The sequence below is a fragment of the Colletotrichum gloeosporioides genome (assembly GCF_011800055.1).
Source record: "Colletotrichum gloeosporioides strain Lc1 chromosome Unknown consensus_6, whole genome shotgun sequence".
NCBI classification, from domain to species: domain Eukaryota; kingdom Fungi; phylum Ascomycota; class Sordariomycetes; order Glomerellales; family Glomerellaceae; genus Colletotrichum; species Colletotrichum gloeosporioides.
This window is the reverse complement of record NW_025544651.1, coordinates 634,681-652,816: the sequence shown is the minus strand read 5'-3', so window position 1 is coordinate 652,816 and position 18,136 is coordinate 634,681. Positions and strand designations below refer to the sequence as shown.

The following is an 18,136-nucleotide window of genomic DNA, read 5'->3' as shown; positions in this document are numbered from 1 at the left end:
GTATCTTGTGATGGAGGGCTCCAATGGAGCCATGTGCCCACCGTCTGGGACTTGGTTCAGGATGATTACGACACGTGCTTCCAGTGGACCGCGCACTTCAACGGAGATCGGAAAACACGAATACTTGCCGTGATTGTTGGGACAGACGGTCCAGGCTCTCAGCCTCCAGGTACTATAAGCGACAAAGAGAGCGTACCTCCGTCTAGCTCCGCTGCAGAATGGCGAATGCGAGCATCATGACTAACATCAACGCATTCAACATTTTGTAAAATCACTCGCCAGGGTAAAATGCCGCCAAGTCCACATTAAAGGCATTCAAGAGCAAATCATGGTATTTTTGCCGCTACCACGAAGTCTATACCAGTTCTAGCAAAATGCAATATCTGCATTCCCAAGAGCGATGTGATCTACTTTCGCCACATCAAGCGGTGAAGCACGCAGATAGGTGGGTATCTACTAAACATCACTTCAGGTGACTAGACTTGAGATATGATATCCTAATCTTCTGCCTGCTGGTCCATTTTGCTGTGTACTGCACAGTAGCTATGTGGGAACCCCCACTGAGTCAAGAATCGCATACACGTGCTCTGGGGTCGCCACATATGCCAGCCTCGTATCCATAACAAAGGATGATACCATCCAACCCACTGTGCTGGCAACCCCAGATTCAAATTGGACCCGACTAGGTAGTATAAAGTATATGGTCCTTTTGCTCATCCCACTTTGCTCCGAAGCCATGACTCAGATGCGGCTCCTTTGGGGCTCCTCATGTCTAGGGTCCCGGGGACAGAGCGAGCGCCTCTGTGGCCGTGCACCCACAAAGCCCGAGCCACAGTCAGCTATCCTTGTCGAGATGGACAGTGAGGTTCTCAAATGCGCCCGTTTCAATCTATGAGATGCTTCCTCTTCATCCTTTAACGGAAAGATATCCAGAAGCTAGGCGTAAATCGGATCTGCTGCCCGAAAAGGTTAATGGCGGATCATATGATGTACCAGGCGTCTAGAACCTCTGGGGCGGGACCGAATGGCTGGAACGTTCGGTCAGTGTACGAAGACCCTGTCCTAGCCGGGAAGACTGCGCCTAATTACTTCTTGTTGACCAGTAAAGTATAGATCATCACTGTGATAGCAATCGCGGCGGAATAATACGCGCTATGATCCTACTTCGGTCTTATATTCGCACGAGGCCGCACCGTGACCAGCAATATCATTATGGCGAGTCAGCTTAACCAGGCTGTAGAGCTGGTCAGACATCATGGGTTCATCACGTGTACTTTTTTGATAACGAGGATGTTTAAATCGCAAATAGAACATAGTTGAAATGAGTCTTAGTACGCGATGGCAAGAAAGACATCTCACCCTACTAGCGGAGAATTTCTCGCTCGCAGGTCTGGAGGCGTCTGCCCAGCCCCCTAGATGCCAGCCAGGAGAAGAGAGATATTTGGGATGAAGCTTTCGGCGTGCATGATAGCCCGAAAAGCAGTCGGCGTGCCGAAGTCTCCCGAAGAAGGCTACGGTAAGTTGAGTCGTGTCACCGGCCTATTTTGTGTGTAGCCATTGAAGATGTTGCCGCCTCGACTTCCGGTTTAAGTCGTCCCGACGTGATGGACATACGCTGTAACTGGATGCCCTTGCATGGAAGTATTGGGTCATATTTATTGATTTCGTAAAAATATGAGGATTTACCGGAGGTTCTGGCATGGCGTGTACACAATGATGTGACCAAGATCGTAGGGTCGTAATAAGGATCGTACTTAGCAAGTAGTCTTTTTGAATACTATTGTAAGTCGAGTTGTGGTAAAGCAGCGGTAGGAGAAGTAAGAACGCTCAGCGCAAATGTCTACATCGTGGGTTTCAATACTTGTAATGGCGAATACAAAGCATGGACCATGGTGCCAACAAAGTCGCAGTGTAGCTCATGCTCTTCTGTACCTATTCCCTTCCATGAAAACTATACAGCGTAGGTCTGTCGATATTGCCGTTTGCCATCTGCGGCAGCCGGTAGGTCTTGGACTTCACTCGGCACCGGGGGCTGGCCGAATTCGAAGTGGGACCAGCTCCGGACTCGGGAGACCGTCGGACCGGCCGGATAGAGTCGGCTGTCTGAAGCCATGTCCAGAGAGACCGATAAGGGCGAAAATCAGATATCAGAAAGGGAAATTAGAGTAAGGGCAGCATAAGAAGTGTTTAAAGAAATTGAAATACTTCCTTGGGGGTAGTGGTGATATGATAAAGAACTTGTCATTAGGCGATGGGTATTCAGCCTAGATGGAATTCAGTCTCTTCAAGGGAAAAAACAAAAAAGACAAATCAACCCATTGAACCCGTACAAATTGTAGAAGAATCTACGCAAAGCATCTCGTGGTGTCAATGTCAATAATATTTGACCTCGTTTGGCAAACCAACAACCGTCTACTCTTAGGGATTTGTCGATAAATGATTTCAACTACACCGTTGACAACGAAAACATCCCCTGTCACGACTCACGACTGAGCATTAGACGCTCTAGAGGGAATATTAAAATTTCACTATTTGCTCTCCACTATCTAACGCTTGTGAAATGCCATTTGGCGTACGGGTAACTATCATGCCGACTAAGGTTTTCCTCAGCCTTCAAAGTAGCCCATATATAAGTTTACATAGCCAAGGCATAAACTTTGCGTCTGTGACAACAAAACATGCACGTCTTTGGTCTAGCCACTGATTCTCAAATCAGAGGCCCCCTTCTAAGTATCGCAATCGGTCGTTTCTTGTCACATGGCTTTTCATGAAAACGTCTTGTCCTGGTTCGTGACCTCGACGGTATCTACGGAGGACTCTCGCTTCGAAGAACGATCGATCAAAGGCTTCAATCCGGGAAGGGCAACAACGGTGATGGCAAGAGTCATCTCCACCATGCTCATGGGGTCTGTTGTACAATTGTTAGGCGAATGTTGAAAGATAGAAGACATTTCTGACGCCACAGTCCACTTACAAACAAGGTTCTCCTGACCAGTGCCAACCTTCAGCGTGATGAAACGAACAATGGTAGTGAAGATGGTCAAGGTACCGAGGCCGAATGTCAGGGTGAGACCCTTCGAGGCTGGCAAAACACCCTGGATCAAGAGTGCAAGTGGGAGAGCGTAGACTAAACGAATTTCTGGTCAGTATCCAGGTATGCCCCGAAGATTTCCTGAAAACAGAGAATGAAACTTGCTTACCTGCGAGGTAGCAGGCAAGGTTCAGCGTAAAGTTGAGGATGAAAGGCTCGGGCGCGTAAAAGACGCTGCAAGCACCGTCCTCCTGCGACCACTGAATGGAGACATCCCTGCCGCAGAAGAAGGTATCATCCCAGAGAATTGCCATGTAAGAGATGCCGACGAAGGCAGTGATGCCCCAAAGGGCCTTGCGCATGATGGGGCTAGTGTCGGCGGGGAAATAAGCCCAGTAGAACGCCAGCATGCTCATCTTCGGGAAACCCATTCCGACATCGTAAAAGTAGTTGGAGGCGAAGGAGATCTCCACCAAACGTCAGCATTGTTAAAAGCGTAGGTAATCCGGTAGCTCGTAAGAACCTACTTTGGACAACGCAACAGATGGGGCCCAATCGTCTAGAACACCCATTTGGTAGGTCAGGGTGTCGCAAATGATAAGACCGAGAGCGTTGATCGCCGACAGGATCAGAATCCAGTCCGATACCGCCAGCTTCTCACGGAGACGAAAGAGGCGGGCGTAGACGCGGAGGCCAACGAATACATAGGAAACCGCCAGCAGAATCCATTCGGATATCTGGATGCGTGTGGTTAGGATGTGTAAAACTTTGGTCAATCACTTGGGTCAGGTCAGCTTACCATGCAGTCCTTTCCGTCGATGAAGTACGCCATCTTGTCTGATATGCCTCAAATCACGGACGAAGAGGAAAAGAAACTTGACAATGCGAGTACCACTGCTGTCAGAGTTTTGAGACAGGCGGGACTGCGATCCCATATAACGCCACGGAGAAAATGTCCGCCCACGGTGAATGTCGGAAAGCTCTGTCAGCATGCTATGCATGGAAGATATTCTATTGGCCCAGGATCACAACGACTCTTCTCGGTTGGATGCGCCGAGGATTTGGCAAGGTTGAGTCTGCAACAAGGGGCAGGCGGAGACCGGGGAGGCTTAATCGACTGTTGCGACCGTTGATGGCGAGCATCTCGCCAACATCGGCAGGCGCACCAGTAACTCTGCAGATTCTGCACGAAAGAGCGCCACCCGTTGGTGCATAAATCAGCCCAGGACCCTTTTTTATTTCTTATTCTTTTTTTTCGCCCCTCTGGTGTGTCAGGACAAGGTCGTTGGTTTCTAATATCTGTAGGTTTACGGGTTGAGGTAGGATTGCCCAATTTCTCTGCGCGACTGTGCCGCATATTCGCAGATACGCGGTCGAAGCGAGCCTGAATTGGGCATCGTTTCCCACACAAAGAAAGCCGGCCATTGGTCGTTCGGTTCTCTTCCGTTCGGACCGGCGGGCCCGGGCGATTCCCGCATGCTGTAGCTCCAGGCCTCGCGCTTTTTGGCCCCCTGTTGGTCATCCTGTTGGTTCCGTCTCTCGCGCAGAGCGTCTGCAAAAGTTCACCAAAGCATACAGCTTTCTCCACTCTTGCAAATGATTTTGTATTCGGTACCTCGCAGAAACTTTGTTCTTCCCATCGGACTCCAGGTCCTCAAATGATTCTCAGACCATCAAGATCCTTCACGCGTGATTAACTAGTATCTGGGTCCGGCCTTGGCTTCATCTCCTTCTCCATCCTCGCGTCGCTGATAGGTTACGCTAACTCGTTCCGACTTGTATATCACATCCGATCGCTTGAAAGTGTTGAGTTCCACCTCACTCCCAGATTCGTTTTCGGCGGCCACGCGAGTTGTTGCCATGTACGGATCTCTTCCCGATGAAAGCTTGATGTGGGTATTGGCCGTTGGATGCTTGCTGTATCCCAAACCCGCAGAGCCTGACTGGGCTGTCCCGTACTTTGATGTGCTGAGCCCCCGACGGTGGAGGAGCGATTTGAGTGCAGGCAAGGACACGACCAGAATGGCGGCTGATACCTCAGTCATGGACAGCACGTCTGATTCCATGTCAGCACAAGAGCTCGGCATGTTCTCCTGCTTGTTGACAACTTACAAACATTGGTCCACGCTTTGATGGATTCCACGGTAGCAAAACGGCCTACGCTTGCTCCGATTGTGATGATACCAGTCGAGAACGTGGCAATCAAACCGATGATGTAGCGCCTGCTAAGTTGAAGGCCATGTAGGAGGGGAAACGGGATCGCAAAAACTGTTATTGTTTTGTCAGTGACTGGACACACAAGAATGTCGCACACAGGCGGAGATCATGGCGACTTACTCAGGAGATCTGATATGAAGTTCAAGACCCAATCAATCCGAAAGACGTCCTTGGAATCAAAAGTACTGCAAGTACCCTTGAGATCCCAATTGACTGACACATTTGGACCACACCAAAAGGTGTCCAAGAAACACGTTGTTACAGCGAATGTCAACGTCAGAGCGCTGACTCCGTAGAGAGCCTTCCGCAGCAGTGGCATCGTTTTGGGGATGAGCTTGAAGTAGAATGCTAACATGGCCAACTTGGGGATGTAAATGCCGGTGTCGTAAAAGTAGTTGCCCGCGAATGAAACCTTCATCAACTTGATTTGGTCTGCCACGGGTGGCTCCGGTGCTTTTGGGTCGTACTCGTCCATGCCACCCAGGTTGTACGCCATCGCATCGGTTGTGAACAGGGCAATGGCATCGCATAGAGACGCAATCAGGATCCAATCGCTGAGAGTGAGCTTTTGACGCTGTCGGACAAGTCGGAGAAAAAGACGAGCAAAGACGAAGACGATAGCTAGGCTCAGAAGAGTGGCCTCGATGGGCTGGCCCGTGTCTCGTGTTAGCAAGCAAACACTGTAGCAAACACGCAGATCTGGGGATGCACGTGCGGAGTGTGGATAGGGCTGACTTACCACAACGGCCTCTTTTGCGACACCCGCCATGATGGGCGGCCTTCGGACTCAGAGGGTGTCGACAATGTGCTCAGAAAACAGGTATCAAGGTCGGATGGCACATTGGAGATATATGAGCTGAACTGGTAAACAGAAGAAACTCCTAGCGAGTACGTTTGGATTTAACTTTTCAACGGCATGGCTAGTCGGCACCTCGGGCGAACGCCGTCTTCACAACTGATGGCATCGCTTAGGTATAACATTGGATACATCTAGTTTTGGGGGCTTCATCGACTGTCTCAGGCTAAGAGCTGCAGAACTGCAGGTACGGACACTTGGAACCGACCTGGGATGATGCCGGCGTTGGTCAAGCGAAGGACTCGTGCCGCCAGGGGGTGGCAATAGAGTTTATCTGCTCGTTGGTGCTCATTGGTAGAGCGATCATGGAAATTGAGCGGCTGCAAATCCAAAGGATCGAGCCGGGTCGCGAATCACGGAAGAACAGCGTCTGGACCAAGAAGTTGAAGGTACGAAGTGCGAAATCACGTTATGTCCATCTTGGAACAAGGGGTGATGGACCAAATGCAGTCATCTAATACTGGGGCCGCTGCAGATGCGCCTCACAGACTATGCAAGCTCTGATGGGGTTTATGTGGGTTGCTGTTGGCGGAGGATTCACCATTTCGGTATGATACTTGCGAGTTTTGTGGCGGGCAGGTTTGACTACTCTGAATAGGGCTTTGGCCGCCGTCGATTTTGCCATGGTTGCTTTCTTTTTGCCCATGCAGTTGCCAAAGAAGTAGATGATTTGGGAATGAGTGCCTTCCAAAGTGTGACAGGCAGATTGAAACGATGGACTGGCTAAAGCAGCAGGTTTACCCCGGCGAAGTTTCCGATTCAACGGCGGATAAAGCAGCAAAATGTTTTCTTTTGTCTGTCTGTTAAAGTTCCAGGAAGAACGAGCGAGTCGGGTGGTTCGGTTCAGTAGAAGAGTCAGTGGTCAGCAGGGTTGTAAGCGACTTGTAAGCGGCCACCCATGGATCCATGCCTTTTGATCTTCGCAACCATTCCAACACGGACGCAGGTAAATTGGCCAAGCTGTGCGGGATCGCGGCGGGTAAATGCGGGTCAGAGGCACGGACGAGAGAGTCCCACTGTCAACTTAGGCTGTTTCTTTTTCGTATTTCGACTTTTATTCTGAATTGTGCAATGTCGATTAAGCCACAGGTTGGACGGGTGGAGGGATTGTTAAGGGTTGGTAGCATTGGATGAAAATAATGCAGACTCTTGGCAAGAGCAGTCGTTGCAGCCTTTGGTTTGATTGGTGGAAATGCATGCTCAAAGACTTAGCATAGGTATTAATGTATCCGTAAGTGGCTCATTTGATGCTTATGATGCACAAAATACGGTTCCGCTGAGTAGCCAAGTGCATACTGATAGCACAATTCTATTGGCAAGATGCATGGACAATTCACAATTCCTGGCTTATCCGCAGTTGCACCCACGTTGTGATTGATGCCCAGACATCCTTTCACTTATGACATAGGTTGAAGACACCACGCAAAGGCGCTTGTGCGGAGGGCAGAGATAGAGGCCCAAAGCTCGGCCACAATTGACCACCAGAATACCAATTGCATGGATGAGAACCGCCGAACTGGGGCTGAAGTTGACAAATTTAGCCAAACGAATGTTGAATCACATCATAGAGGACCTAGCCGATAGCAATGGTGTTGCTTTTCGTTGAGAGAGCCCCTCGCTAGGTTCATCAAGACCACATGTTGCTGTGGTGAAATTAAGGATTCGACACTGCTGACGCGTTGTGGTTTTGACTTCAGAATGGCATTTGGGAAGCTATCACAGAGCTACCCCAGAGCTACGTAATGCGATATCATTACAAACATCCAGCTCGACTTCATTCTTGTATTGATAAAGTGCCATCCATTCAAGGGGGTTCCCACTTTCGTTGCCCAGCCGAAGAAATCCATGTTCTCCGGCGCTCGGCCGAACTTGGTGATCGGCATCAGCGGGGGTGGCCCGTGAGTGAACCCACTTTATCGGGCCAAAATTCCGGCCAAACCGGAGCATTTCCGATCGGGGGAAATGCTTAAATGTGTCGATCGATTGGGGGCCGATGCGAGGTCCTTTGTCATGTCGGCACACTCTCATGTCTGATGAAGACAGGGGAGCGCTATCCTTCAACTAGGACCAGATTATCGTATGGACGCTGATCGATCTTGAATAGGCCTGGAGAACAACAGACTGGGTATTCACAGCAATGACGAAGGAACTTGAGTGAGAGAAAAAGTGTTTTGATTCAAAATGCATCGCTGACTTTTCCGTGTCGCACACCGGAAATATACGCTTGTTCATTCCTTGCCCATGAGGCTCGACAACGAGTCTGAGTTGCTCTATGTCCCTTCCGATCAACATGCAAATTACCATTCATACGCATAGTCGCCCAGTACATCATGAAAAAAAGAAAACGCTGGATCCTCCAACTCCAAAATATCCAATAGTCGTACCTTAGTATTACTGTGATTTGACTTCGAAGTTTGCATGGCGCACTGCGCTCTTATCTTCTTCCAAAATTACTTGCTGGCTCGACATGCTGTTCATCTCAACATCGTAGTGGGAATGCGTGTCGAATTGCGAATACTCGCTTCGAGGCCCGCGAGAGGAATTGGATGGTCCGGCGTGCTTGACGCGTGAAATGTCGTGTGAGGACCCCATGATTTTGGGCGCGATGGACCTGAAGAACCTTCGCAATGTAGGCATCGAGCCGCAGATGATGAACAAATTCACTTCGACGAATCTGGATCTCAAAGTATCAGTGAGCTGTCCGCCGTGACGGTATAGAATGAAAAGAGACAGGGTACTCACGACCAGACGTTGGCGGGCGCGGCAACCCAAGCCGTATCTGTGGATTTGAGCATGGCTTGGAGATAAACCATGCGAACAACTGATGTCGTGACAGTCCTGGAACTCGAGTCAAAAATGGGCTACAGTGCAATTTTGGAGAAGCAGACTTACAGGGAACCGATTCCAAACATGATCAAGGCGCCGACTTTGACAACGGGGCGCATCTGAAGACGCAGCACCATTGGAATAGGGATTAAAAAGAGAACAACATCGGACACGATGTTTGACGTAGCAATAGCCATGTAAAGCATCGCGCTGTTCAGCGGTCTGTGTGTTTCCGACACCTCGACATAGGGATCCCAGTTTGCACGAATCGGCCACGTGCCAAACAGGAGCATCGAAGCAATCACAACGGTATAGCAAAATACCATTATTATGCCTGCGGTGATTGCTCGGCGATACCATGGAAGAGGGGAGATCTTGAGATACGCGAAGAATAGCGAAGCTTTCGTTGACCCGTTGGCGCAGATGAATATCGGAGCGACGATGTAGCTAACCTGAAGACATAAGGATGTCAGTAAATGCCTCAACCTGTGTCGAGTTCAGAAGACTTACGAGGGCCTGCTTGGCCCAGACATCAAGGGACATTTCCCAAGCGTGGTGACCCAAGCCGCCAATCGCGCAAGACCCTAGCGTCTTTTGCTTAGCCGAAGTCTTTGCAGGCAAAGGATTCTGACCTACAGGTTTGTAAAGATTGCATGGCGATGGAGCATATCTGACCTCACGAGTCAGTGACTGGCGACAAAAGTGACACGAGCAAACTCGCGTCTTGGTGAACTTACCCAGGCAACGAGCATCAATGCTAAAGATAGCAATCACGATCAGTCGGAGTTACGCGTTGGCAGCGAGAGTTATTTCGGGCTCACCATCATCGATCTTCGGGCCATCCGAAAATACCAACTTGGTATAAAACCTTTGGACTAGGCATACCAGAGCGAGTGGACCCAAGATGCCAAACACCAGGTAGTGTTCCAACACACTCTGCCGCTGCGGGTTCTCAAAGTCGACGACATAGCCTTCAGGAGGCGACATCACTGTGGTTGTGCCATTCGTGACTGGGTATTCGATAGCCATCAGAACGGGCCACGGGGCGATCACGTCGCCAAAGGATTGCGGCGAGGGCGGCGGTGTAGAACGAGAAAGGCAGAGAGAAGCGAGAAGGAATGTACCGGTGTTGGGTAAGAACGGCCAAGGAGAGGCTGAAAGTGACTGAAGATGGCACGGACAAACCGGTTGAGCTCAAGAGAAGAAGAAGAAGCACAAACCAATCTGTGACAGTGCGTCTGTTCGAGACCTGCTAGGTGTATTATATCCAACTGTCGTGATTGCAAAATCCTTTCCAAGCACTTCGCAAGCCGTCAGAATACCAGTCGGGCGTTGGATGGTGTTATCAATATCGGGGACCATCAAGCCAAATTCCCGGGGTCTCGGGTCTGTGGTATTGTGTTCATCAAAAGAGACAATATCTCAACTCCAGACCTCCTTCTGAACAGCCCAAAAGTCACGCCTGTTTGCTTTGGCTTGTAGATTGCAAAAGCTTACGGCCGGTAGGTAGGGCTATCAATGCTTGCAGTCCACGAGACTGTTGGTGCAAGATCGGAGACCCATGTTCCGACTACCAGGGGAGCTGGTTCACCGTGTTTGCTTGCTGGAAGAGAAATTGGGCCAATCCAGATGGGACTGCAGTGCTTACCATATTCCTTGCGCATGAATCTGGCAGGGAGCTGCGGCTCACCGGAGGAAGCAAACAATACCAATTCAGAGGTTCCGGCCGGATATCCAATATTCCAGTCCAGCTGTTATGATTCCCACGGAGTTCTTCTCCCGAAGGAGACGCCACCTACCCAAAGGTCGACAGATACACTTGCACCGCCTTGGGTCTGAGAGTCCTTAAATGGTACGTTACGGTCCTCTTCTTGTGTCAAGATCGTCCCGGATAAATCCAGCGACTCGTGAATCTTCGCAATCTACCCTCCAACCGTTCGATCTTGCCCACATCACACCCCTAGTTCTCTCTCTATCCTGTTGATCGTCATCATGGTTCGCATCGTCCCCTTCACTGTTGCCGCCATGCTTTTCGCCAGCAGCGTGGCGATCTGCACGAGAAACGGTCTCACGCAGATGTTGACCCACGTCAAACGTCACCCAAACTACACGCAGACTGAATTCTGGGACTACTGGTATACCCAGCATGCACCCAAGGTCGCTCCCTTGGCGTCCTACTTCAACATCTCGCGTTACCAACAGGTTCGTGATTCACTTCTCACCATCCACTATCCTATCTAGGCCACGTCTGGAACACTCGCTTACCCGTCACAGGTCCGCATTGGAGGACTCGTACTCCCTACCGAGGCCGGTGCAACTGAGCCTGCCTCTGATGTTCCTGTCGAGTTCGATGGAGTTGCGATGTTTCTCTACCGCTCTCCTGACGATCTCGCTGCTATGATCTCTCACCCGTACTATACTGAGGTGGTTCTTCCTGATGAAGGCGTCTTCATCGACAAGTCTGCCTTTGGTGGCGGTCAGGTCGCTTCCTTCGTGGGCGCTCACTTTGAGGTGGTGGATGACAAGAAGGATGTCTGGATTGGCAACGATGCAGACAGGGAGAAGTATCAGCAGCTGTTCGATTCCTACAACTAAGAACAGCTCGAACTCCCTGGGTAGTGATCGCGAACGGTGACTGGCAAGATAAATGGCATTTAAAACGGTTATGGATCTAATCGGAGTACAAGGACCGTTGTAGGTTTAGAGGTCAATGATGATACAATCGGACTTATCGCTCACATCTCAACCTGCCCATCATTGCTCCAAAGAGAGGCGTTCGTGATCGAAGACCACCATGATCGCGGGTCACCATGAGAACATGGGTCTTGGCTGCCGCGAATGCCCAGAATCCAAGCCTGCACCGATCCCAATGAGATTGCCGGTGAACACATGGAGTGTCACTTTGCCAAGTGTAGGCCGGTGGTAGGTGAAATGTGGAACACCACATGACGGCCATCAGTCAATCCCATCCCACCCATGCTGCGTTGATTCTCATTGCAGTGCGCCTGCAGGCACGGCACGAGACACCAGCGTCGGCGTCGTCAATTCGAGAGATGTATGCCAGCTCACGAATCCCACCTTACATTTTTATCAGAATGAGCTAGACATCATTGGCCTTATTTCCATGGGAGTTACACTTCATCTCGTCGGCTTCTTCGGCCCCTAGCCTGGTTAGAGGTCCGTCCGAAAAACTTCATCCGTGTCACCTGGCGGGTCTTCATTCAATGTTTGCTTCTGACCGGGCTTGGCTGCCTGGACTTCCGGATCCATGATAGCAGGTGGATACAAACACATTCCTTAGCCATTGTTCTGCTTCAACAATGGGCTTGTGTGATTTACAGCAGGGGCTCGAGGGGAAGAATCTCAACTTTGGACGTTCAAAGTCCGAGCCTGGCGGGAGGGGTTGCTGCGGGTCGTCAAGAGAGCGTTGTCGTTGGATGGCGGCCCTACCCCTTGCTGTATCTCTCCTCGGGATTGGTTCGTTGGCGTCGGTTCGAAAGAAAGCAACCTGGACCCTTGCGTCAGAACGAGTTCCAACGAGACTTGGGATTGGTTGCCGCCCAGATGGTAAATGAGTACATCCTTTGTATCGTCTGAGTGCCACATAATTCACACCGAGTCAATGCATGCGCAGGGATCGCGTTTACTGCTTTTGGAAGTCATGTTGCGAATTGTGATCATGGCGGAGCGGGAGTTTGTGTTCTTCTCTTCCCCCCCGGACGTGCAACCCCGGCATTGACATCTTGGCGGTGTGATAGCAGTCGCTGGAAATCTATTTCGCCCGGGAACTGAGCGGATTTGGTTCGAGCTAGGATGACTTCTGGGTCTGGTTGGTGCGGGCGATGACTGGAGTGAACAGCCACCTGAAGTTTGGCAACGAGAAGCGATATGTCATATTCAGGCTGTGACAAAGGCGGCAAATGCGCGGAAATAAGAGACGCACCGAGAAAGTCGCCGGAACTCATGAGGAATGTCGTTCTTTACTGTGGCGTTGATGGCACGAGGCCCCTGACCCGGGGTAGCGGAAGAGCCCACGACGAACGGGTTGCCGCATACGAACCGAATAGTCGGGGTCCTTCCAGAAGATATCCAAGGCTGAAAGGAGATGCAGGTTCCCGTTCGCTAATTCATGCGACCCAGACCGGTCCAAAGACTCTGCTCGATCTCGGTTCCGTCGAAATCGTATGTTAGGGCAGCGTTCTCCCTGCTCTGTAAATACGTGCATCTTCTCGGGCTCTTAATAATTTCAGTAACCCCAACTAGCGTGAATAAAAGAGCGAGGCTTCCGTAGTGAGTTTTCAACTTCTCAGGGGACGTCGATGTTTCTGCACTGCCGTTTACCCTGACCACACCCACTGTCGCATTGGAAGGCAACTTCATAGCCCAAACCCAGGTTGATGGCTCCCTGAATAACATCGGACTTGACCGGAACGAGTCGACGCATCATTTGTAAGTCCTATGAAAGAGACAACAAGAGATAAGTGACCATGAAAATATGGAGGGTGACAGTTTTGGAAAACCCCTATTCAATATGGCTTGTCGGATGGTTCCGGGATCAGTTCCTTTGATAAGAGATCTGGAGTAGACCCTAGATCACGTTGCATTAAAATGGTACAAGCAACAGTAAATTACCTACACGCTCTTCTTCATTCACTATGAGAAGCTGTGAGTGTTGAAAGGCCTGTTTCGTGACTTGTTGGTGTCCGTGCAATCTTGTCGGATCGCATCTACCGGCGGTCCCCCGGGACCCCTTAGTATTTGCCACCCCCGTCAAGTTTGTGTTCTCTTTTTGCTGGGCTGGTGTGATTTGACCAGCCTTTTTCCCTCTCAACAGACTAATGGTGGCACTCTCAATTCCAATTTCCGCGCCGGGAATTTTCGTACTATCCTTCATTGGAAGTTCACTGGAGCCCACTTCTCCAGTCCACACAGGAGGTAAGAGCCCCTTATGCGGCAGTGTGTAGCGGTGTAGAGCGGTGGGAACAGGTTGGATTTCTTGGGATACTCGGGGTTATTAACGCACGCCAAGAAGAAGAGGCCCAGCCCGAGTTTGCGGACCTTTTCCTCTTCGTGTGGAAGATACTCACATAGTGAAAAGTCAATGTTAGGCGTCCTTCTACTCCAGAAACTTGTGGTGGCCAGTAAAGAAACCTTCTCTTCTACGATTTGAAGAAGGAAGCTTTACAGCTGACGAAGTCATGCGCAGAGACAAGTCGCTACAGTCCACTCCCTGTGCCATGTTGACAGTATCGTCACAACCCGGAAACCTTAAAACGTCGACACTGCAGGGGACAGGGGAGAAGAGCAGCTCTGAAGATCTGGTTCAACGACAGTGTTCTATTCGATTCAATGCCTTCTACTTCACATAAAAATAACCAGGTCAAATTTTCACAGGCTGCCTGGCATATCGTATCAGACCTTCCTGAGTGCAAGACAATAACAGAGTCCCATTCTGCGCATTCCAAAGCCTCTGTGTGATGAGAACCCTCCCGTCGCCAGCCCATTCCGTGGTCCTTAGACATACCATCCAATCGTCTACCTTTGCGTTCGGGTCGTGGAAGACTATCGAGTGGTTCAAAGTGATTTGCATTCCCGGCGTGCCTTTCATTTTGCCAAACTCTGCATTTGAGGCCATATGAGGCACAGATAGGGTCCAGATATCTGTCAGGTATGCCAGCGCAGAGAGATGAACAGCTTGAGAGTCAACCGAAACTTTCGGGGCGCGTACAAAACTAAGCGACTCGAATCTGGTCGGGTCGGCGGTAGTTTCGTAGGGCAGAAAACGCCAGTCAAACGGGTTCGGCAGGGCCTCTACGATGTTCGGAGGAATACCCATGTAGCTTTTGATCGCTTTGTAGCCGGGTTCGATGTCCTCTGGAGACTTCCCATTCATGCTCGGCATCTTCGTCCCGTATTCGAAGATATTTGATGGATCTTTCTTCGTTGTATACTTCTGGAAACTGATGAATGCCATGAATATGGACTTGTCATTTTGAATGGTTCGCACGACTCTGGTGGCAAAGGTCCGTCCATCTGCAACTCTCTCGACATGATGAACAAGTCTAGAGTCCTTAGAACCTTGGCGTATAAAGGTTGACTGAAGGGAATGCACGTAGTATTCCGAGGATGGCAGCGTCTCCTGGGCAGAACGGATTGACTGAGCAAGTAAGAAGCCCCCAAAGATGCCTCGCGCTTCTGAAGGAGGATCCCATGGGCGACTGATTGTGTTTGTTAGCCAGATCTTACTATGCACCAGCGTAGAAATAGAGACGGATCTCATTTCTAACGTACTTTTCGTTGGCGTAGACGTCTGATCCGCCTTCAGCATAAGAAACGACCGAAGTGCATGCCTCGACAGGCATCACAAGGCGGCGCGAGGTCATCTTTTTCGACGAGAGAGGCAACGATTCGAGATATCGTTACCATGAGACCAGAATTGAAGGGTTCATCGCGCCACCTCAGCGATAACCAGATCATTGGTGACCAACCACCTTCGAGCCCAACCGCCAAGCAGCTCGCCAAACGCCGCAACCTCGGCAACGGGCATCACAACCGCATTTGAACTGGTTTGACTAAGCACATCCTGCAGTGACACCCCGGGCATTTAAGCGTCGGCCGGGGAGAATATCTCAAAACCGCTAGCACCGCCGGGGCCGTCGGTAGCGAGCGTGTTGGAAGTGATCCAATCAGTTGGGCTACAGCATCCCACCAATCCCGGGTTATCTTCACCTGTTAGCAGCGAAAAAGCGGCTTCCGCAGATTAATCCCGGCACCATTGTATCTGTTTGCGATCTCATGCTATCATGAAAAATTAAGGTTGATGTTCTGTATGAAAATCCATTGATTTCATTCCCTGTTGAAGGTACGACAACATGAACTTGACAGCGAGGCATGATACCTTGAGTACAGCCACCCCGTTCTGTGTGTCCTAGTGCCATTTCTGAGGAGCCTCTCGTGAGAATATAATCAAGGTGTATCGCCTTGAAAAAAAATCTTATTGTCTATTCATAAGTCGTACAAACTACATGATACACAGTTTTGTAGCGATTTCTGGTCAATGGGGGGTTTATTTTTTTTTCATTCCTATTTTTTTCTCCTCTCACCGTGGCGACCTCTCCCACCCAGTTGTCATAGTCCCCGTCGGAGTGAATCGAGGAAAGGGGTGTGCTTCGGTATTGAACACGACCTCAGTCAAAGGCATGTAATCTGTTGGAGAGAACAGCAAGTATAAGTACTTCAGAGTCTCGGCCTGTAGAACGCTGTATCAGCTCAGATCACTATAATTGACTCATCATGCATTTCTTACCAGCCAAAAACTCTCCATGTTGTCTCTTGTTGATGGTGGTACTGTTCGCACATCATTGAGACTCGTGAAGCCTTCTCCGTCAGGGGCCATAGTGTGCTCCCGAAAGGCTTGGAAGATTTTCCAACCCCATTCTCGGTACATTGAATCGCCAGTTACGCGGTACATCATGAAGAGACTTTCAACTGTTTCGGGTCTCTGCAGGTTGTGCGCATCCAGAGGCTTGATGATAAAGTCTTTGTGCCAGTTCGACAGTGCTGCAGGAAGATGTCAGAAAAGGCCCACATACACTGGGAAAATGCTTACTGCTACTAGCACTACGCTGCTTTCTATCACCAGGGTTCGGTTGCAGGTCGTATTCTGTGGCGTTGAACCATGCGATCTCCGGCGCAAGTCCAGTGCCTGTGACAGCGTACATGCCCCAACAGGTTTTCATGAGTTCGATGGCAAGTTGCACATCATCTTCATGATAGGGCGTCCATTCCGGATCGCGACGAGCTTCGGCCAACGTTCGGCCCTCCGTAGCCTAGGTGCATGGTCAGACATGGATGTAAAGGGCTGACTTGGAAATACTCACACCCATAGCAATAGTACCAGGAAGAAAGCAAACGAGATGATCCATTTTGGGCGAGAGAGCACCTCCAACACCCGCGGGAAGTTCAGCGATGTACTTCAAAGCAGCATTGCGTGTTGTGGTGACAAGATGCTTTTGAATCCCATCCAGTACGTCTTCCCACATGTCACGATAGATCGTCTCTCCCGTCTGGAGGTATTGCTTGGCGAGATACTCTGCTCCTGATTTAGAACAGCACAAACAACAAGAGGACACCTTACTCACCATAGTATGAGTCACCCCGACTTCCGAGCCGAATCTCTCTTGTAGTGAAGCGACCATGATTGGGATGCACGAAGATCGGTAACAAACCACCTTCCATCTTCTGGTCATCAAGTACCTTCATCACATGCTCGGCCTTTTTCCAGTACACATCGTTCCCTGTCAGATGTGATAGATATTTCATCTCCAACTGCACTGTAGCCGCTTCTGCCGTCGAAGAAGCGCCACCATCGGAATGGGATGGGATGCCCTTCCTCTTGCCGATGTTGACACTAGCATAAGGGATGCCTGAGTTGCTGTCGAAAGCAACAAGCAGCCGGTCCGCCAAGTCGATTGCTTTGGCAAGGTACACAGAGTCTCTCTTTGACGCAACGTGAGGCAGTTTCGTCGAAAGATAATGCGCGGAAAGTAAACCACCCAGCATGCGGATCGTGGTCTCGAAAGTGTTGACATCTTGGTCCTGGTCCCAGGTGAGACTGCGATGAAGCCACTTGCGTGCATCAGAAAGGGGCTCTGTTAAGTTCATGAGCATCATTGTGTCGAGGCTGTCAACGATGATCCATCCTAGGCCTGATGGGGACATGTTCCTGCCCGTCTTTGCAAGTGGGTGGAACACATCATTACCTGGAAGCTTAGCATGTGCTTCTGGTCACTACAGAATGCAGCAGAACTCACCCCAAGCGTGCTTCTTGTATGCATCCCAGCTGATGACGAAGGTTTCTTTGACTTCTTCCCTCCGAGCGTCCCAATCAACGAATTGGGAATGTGGTGAAAATTGCGAGCACCCAAGGGCATGATCTGAGAAGTAGCTTGCAACGAACATACTTGCTAGCCCAATAAAGCATAGCATGATTATGACGTTGCGAATTGTGCGCTGCATATTTCTCCTGCTATGGTGGGATGAGCGCCTGGCTCTTCTAATGTCGTCGCCAATTGATTCGGTGGTCTTGGAGGCAGAGTAGGACGAGTAGACTGAATCTGCTGACGAACTTCGTCGTCCGCGTCTGGTTGGTGATGACGCCATATCAAATGGCACTGAATGATGAAGAGTTGAGCGGACAAGAACAA

General features: G+C 50.2%; 5 protein-coding genes across 5 annotated transcripts; 1 reads left to right on the top strand and 4 right to left on the bottom strand.

Moving 5' to 3' along the window:
• Window positions 1-2,765: 2,765 nt before the first annotated feature.
• Window positions 2,766-6,017, bottom strand: GCG54_00014588 (uncharacterized protein; the record flags this gene model as incomplete). Its single annotated transcript, XM_045414413.1, has 9 exons — window positions 2,766-2,908; window positions 2,975-3,127; window positions 3,201-3,498; window positions 3,559-3,768; window positions 3,831-3,863; window positions 4,792-5,087; window positions 5,144-5,299; window positions 5,369-5,897; window positions 5,988-6,017. The coding sequence occupies 9 exons, from the start codon at window positions 6,015-6,017 to the stop codon at window positions 2,766-2,768; spliced, it is 1,848 nt and encodes a 615-aa protein (XP_045270991.1).
• A 2,478-nt stretch (window positions 6,018-8,495) lies between these two features.
• On the bottom strand, window positions 8,496-9,917 carry GCG54_00014587 (uncharacterized protein; the record flags this gene model as incomplete). The annotated part of the gene is made up of 5 exons (XM_045414412.1): window positions 8,496-8,778; window positions 8,847-8,942; window positions 8,997-9,382; window positions 9,441-9,562; window positions 9,752-9,917. The coding sequence occupies 5 exons, from the start codon at window positions 9,915-9,917 to the stop codon at window positions 8,496-8,498; spliced, it is 1,053 nt and encodes a 350-aa protein (XP_045270990.1).
• A 1,005-nt stretch (window positions 9,918-10,922) lies between these two features.
• On the top strand, window positions 10,923-11,525 carry GCG54_00014586 (uncharacterized protein; the record flags this gene model as incomplete). Its single annotated transcript, XM_045414411.1, has 2 exons — window positions 10,923-11,132; window positions 11,205-11,525. The coding sequence occupies 2 exons, from the start codon at window positions 10,923-10,925 to the stop codon at window positions 11,523-11,525; spliced, it is 531 nt and encodes a 176-aa protein (XP_045270989.1).
• Window positions 11,526-14,310: 2,785 nt separating this feature from the next.
• GCG54_00014585 (uncharacterized protein) lies at window positions 14,311-15,313 on the bottom strand (the record flags this gene model as incomplete). The annotated part of the gene is made up of 2 exons (XM_045414410.1): window positions 14,311-15,148; window positions 15,222-15,313. The coding sequence occupies 2 exons, from the start codon at window positions 15,311-15,313 to the stop codon at window positions 14,311-14,313; spliced, it is 930 nt and encodes a 309-aa protein (XP_045270988.1).
• A 716-nt stretch (window positions 15,314-16,029) lies between these two features.
• On the bottom strand, window positions 16,030-17,891 carry GCG54_00014584 (Mannosyl-oligosaccharide 1 2-alpha-mannosidase; the record flags this gene model as incomplete). The annotated part of the gene is made up of 6 exons (XM_045414409.1): window positions 16,030-16,179; window positions 16,237-16,490; window positions 16,540-16,759; window positions 16,811-17,022; window positions 17,072-17,692; window positions 17,744-17,891. 6 exons carry the CDS (start codon window positions 17,889-17,891, stop codon window positions 16,030-16,032), a joined length of 1,605 nt encoding a protein of 534 aa, XP_045270987.1.
• Between the last annotated feature and the right edge of the window lie 245 nt (window positions 17,892-18,136).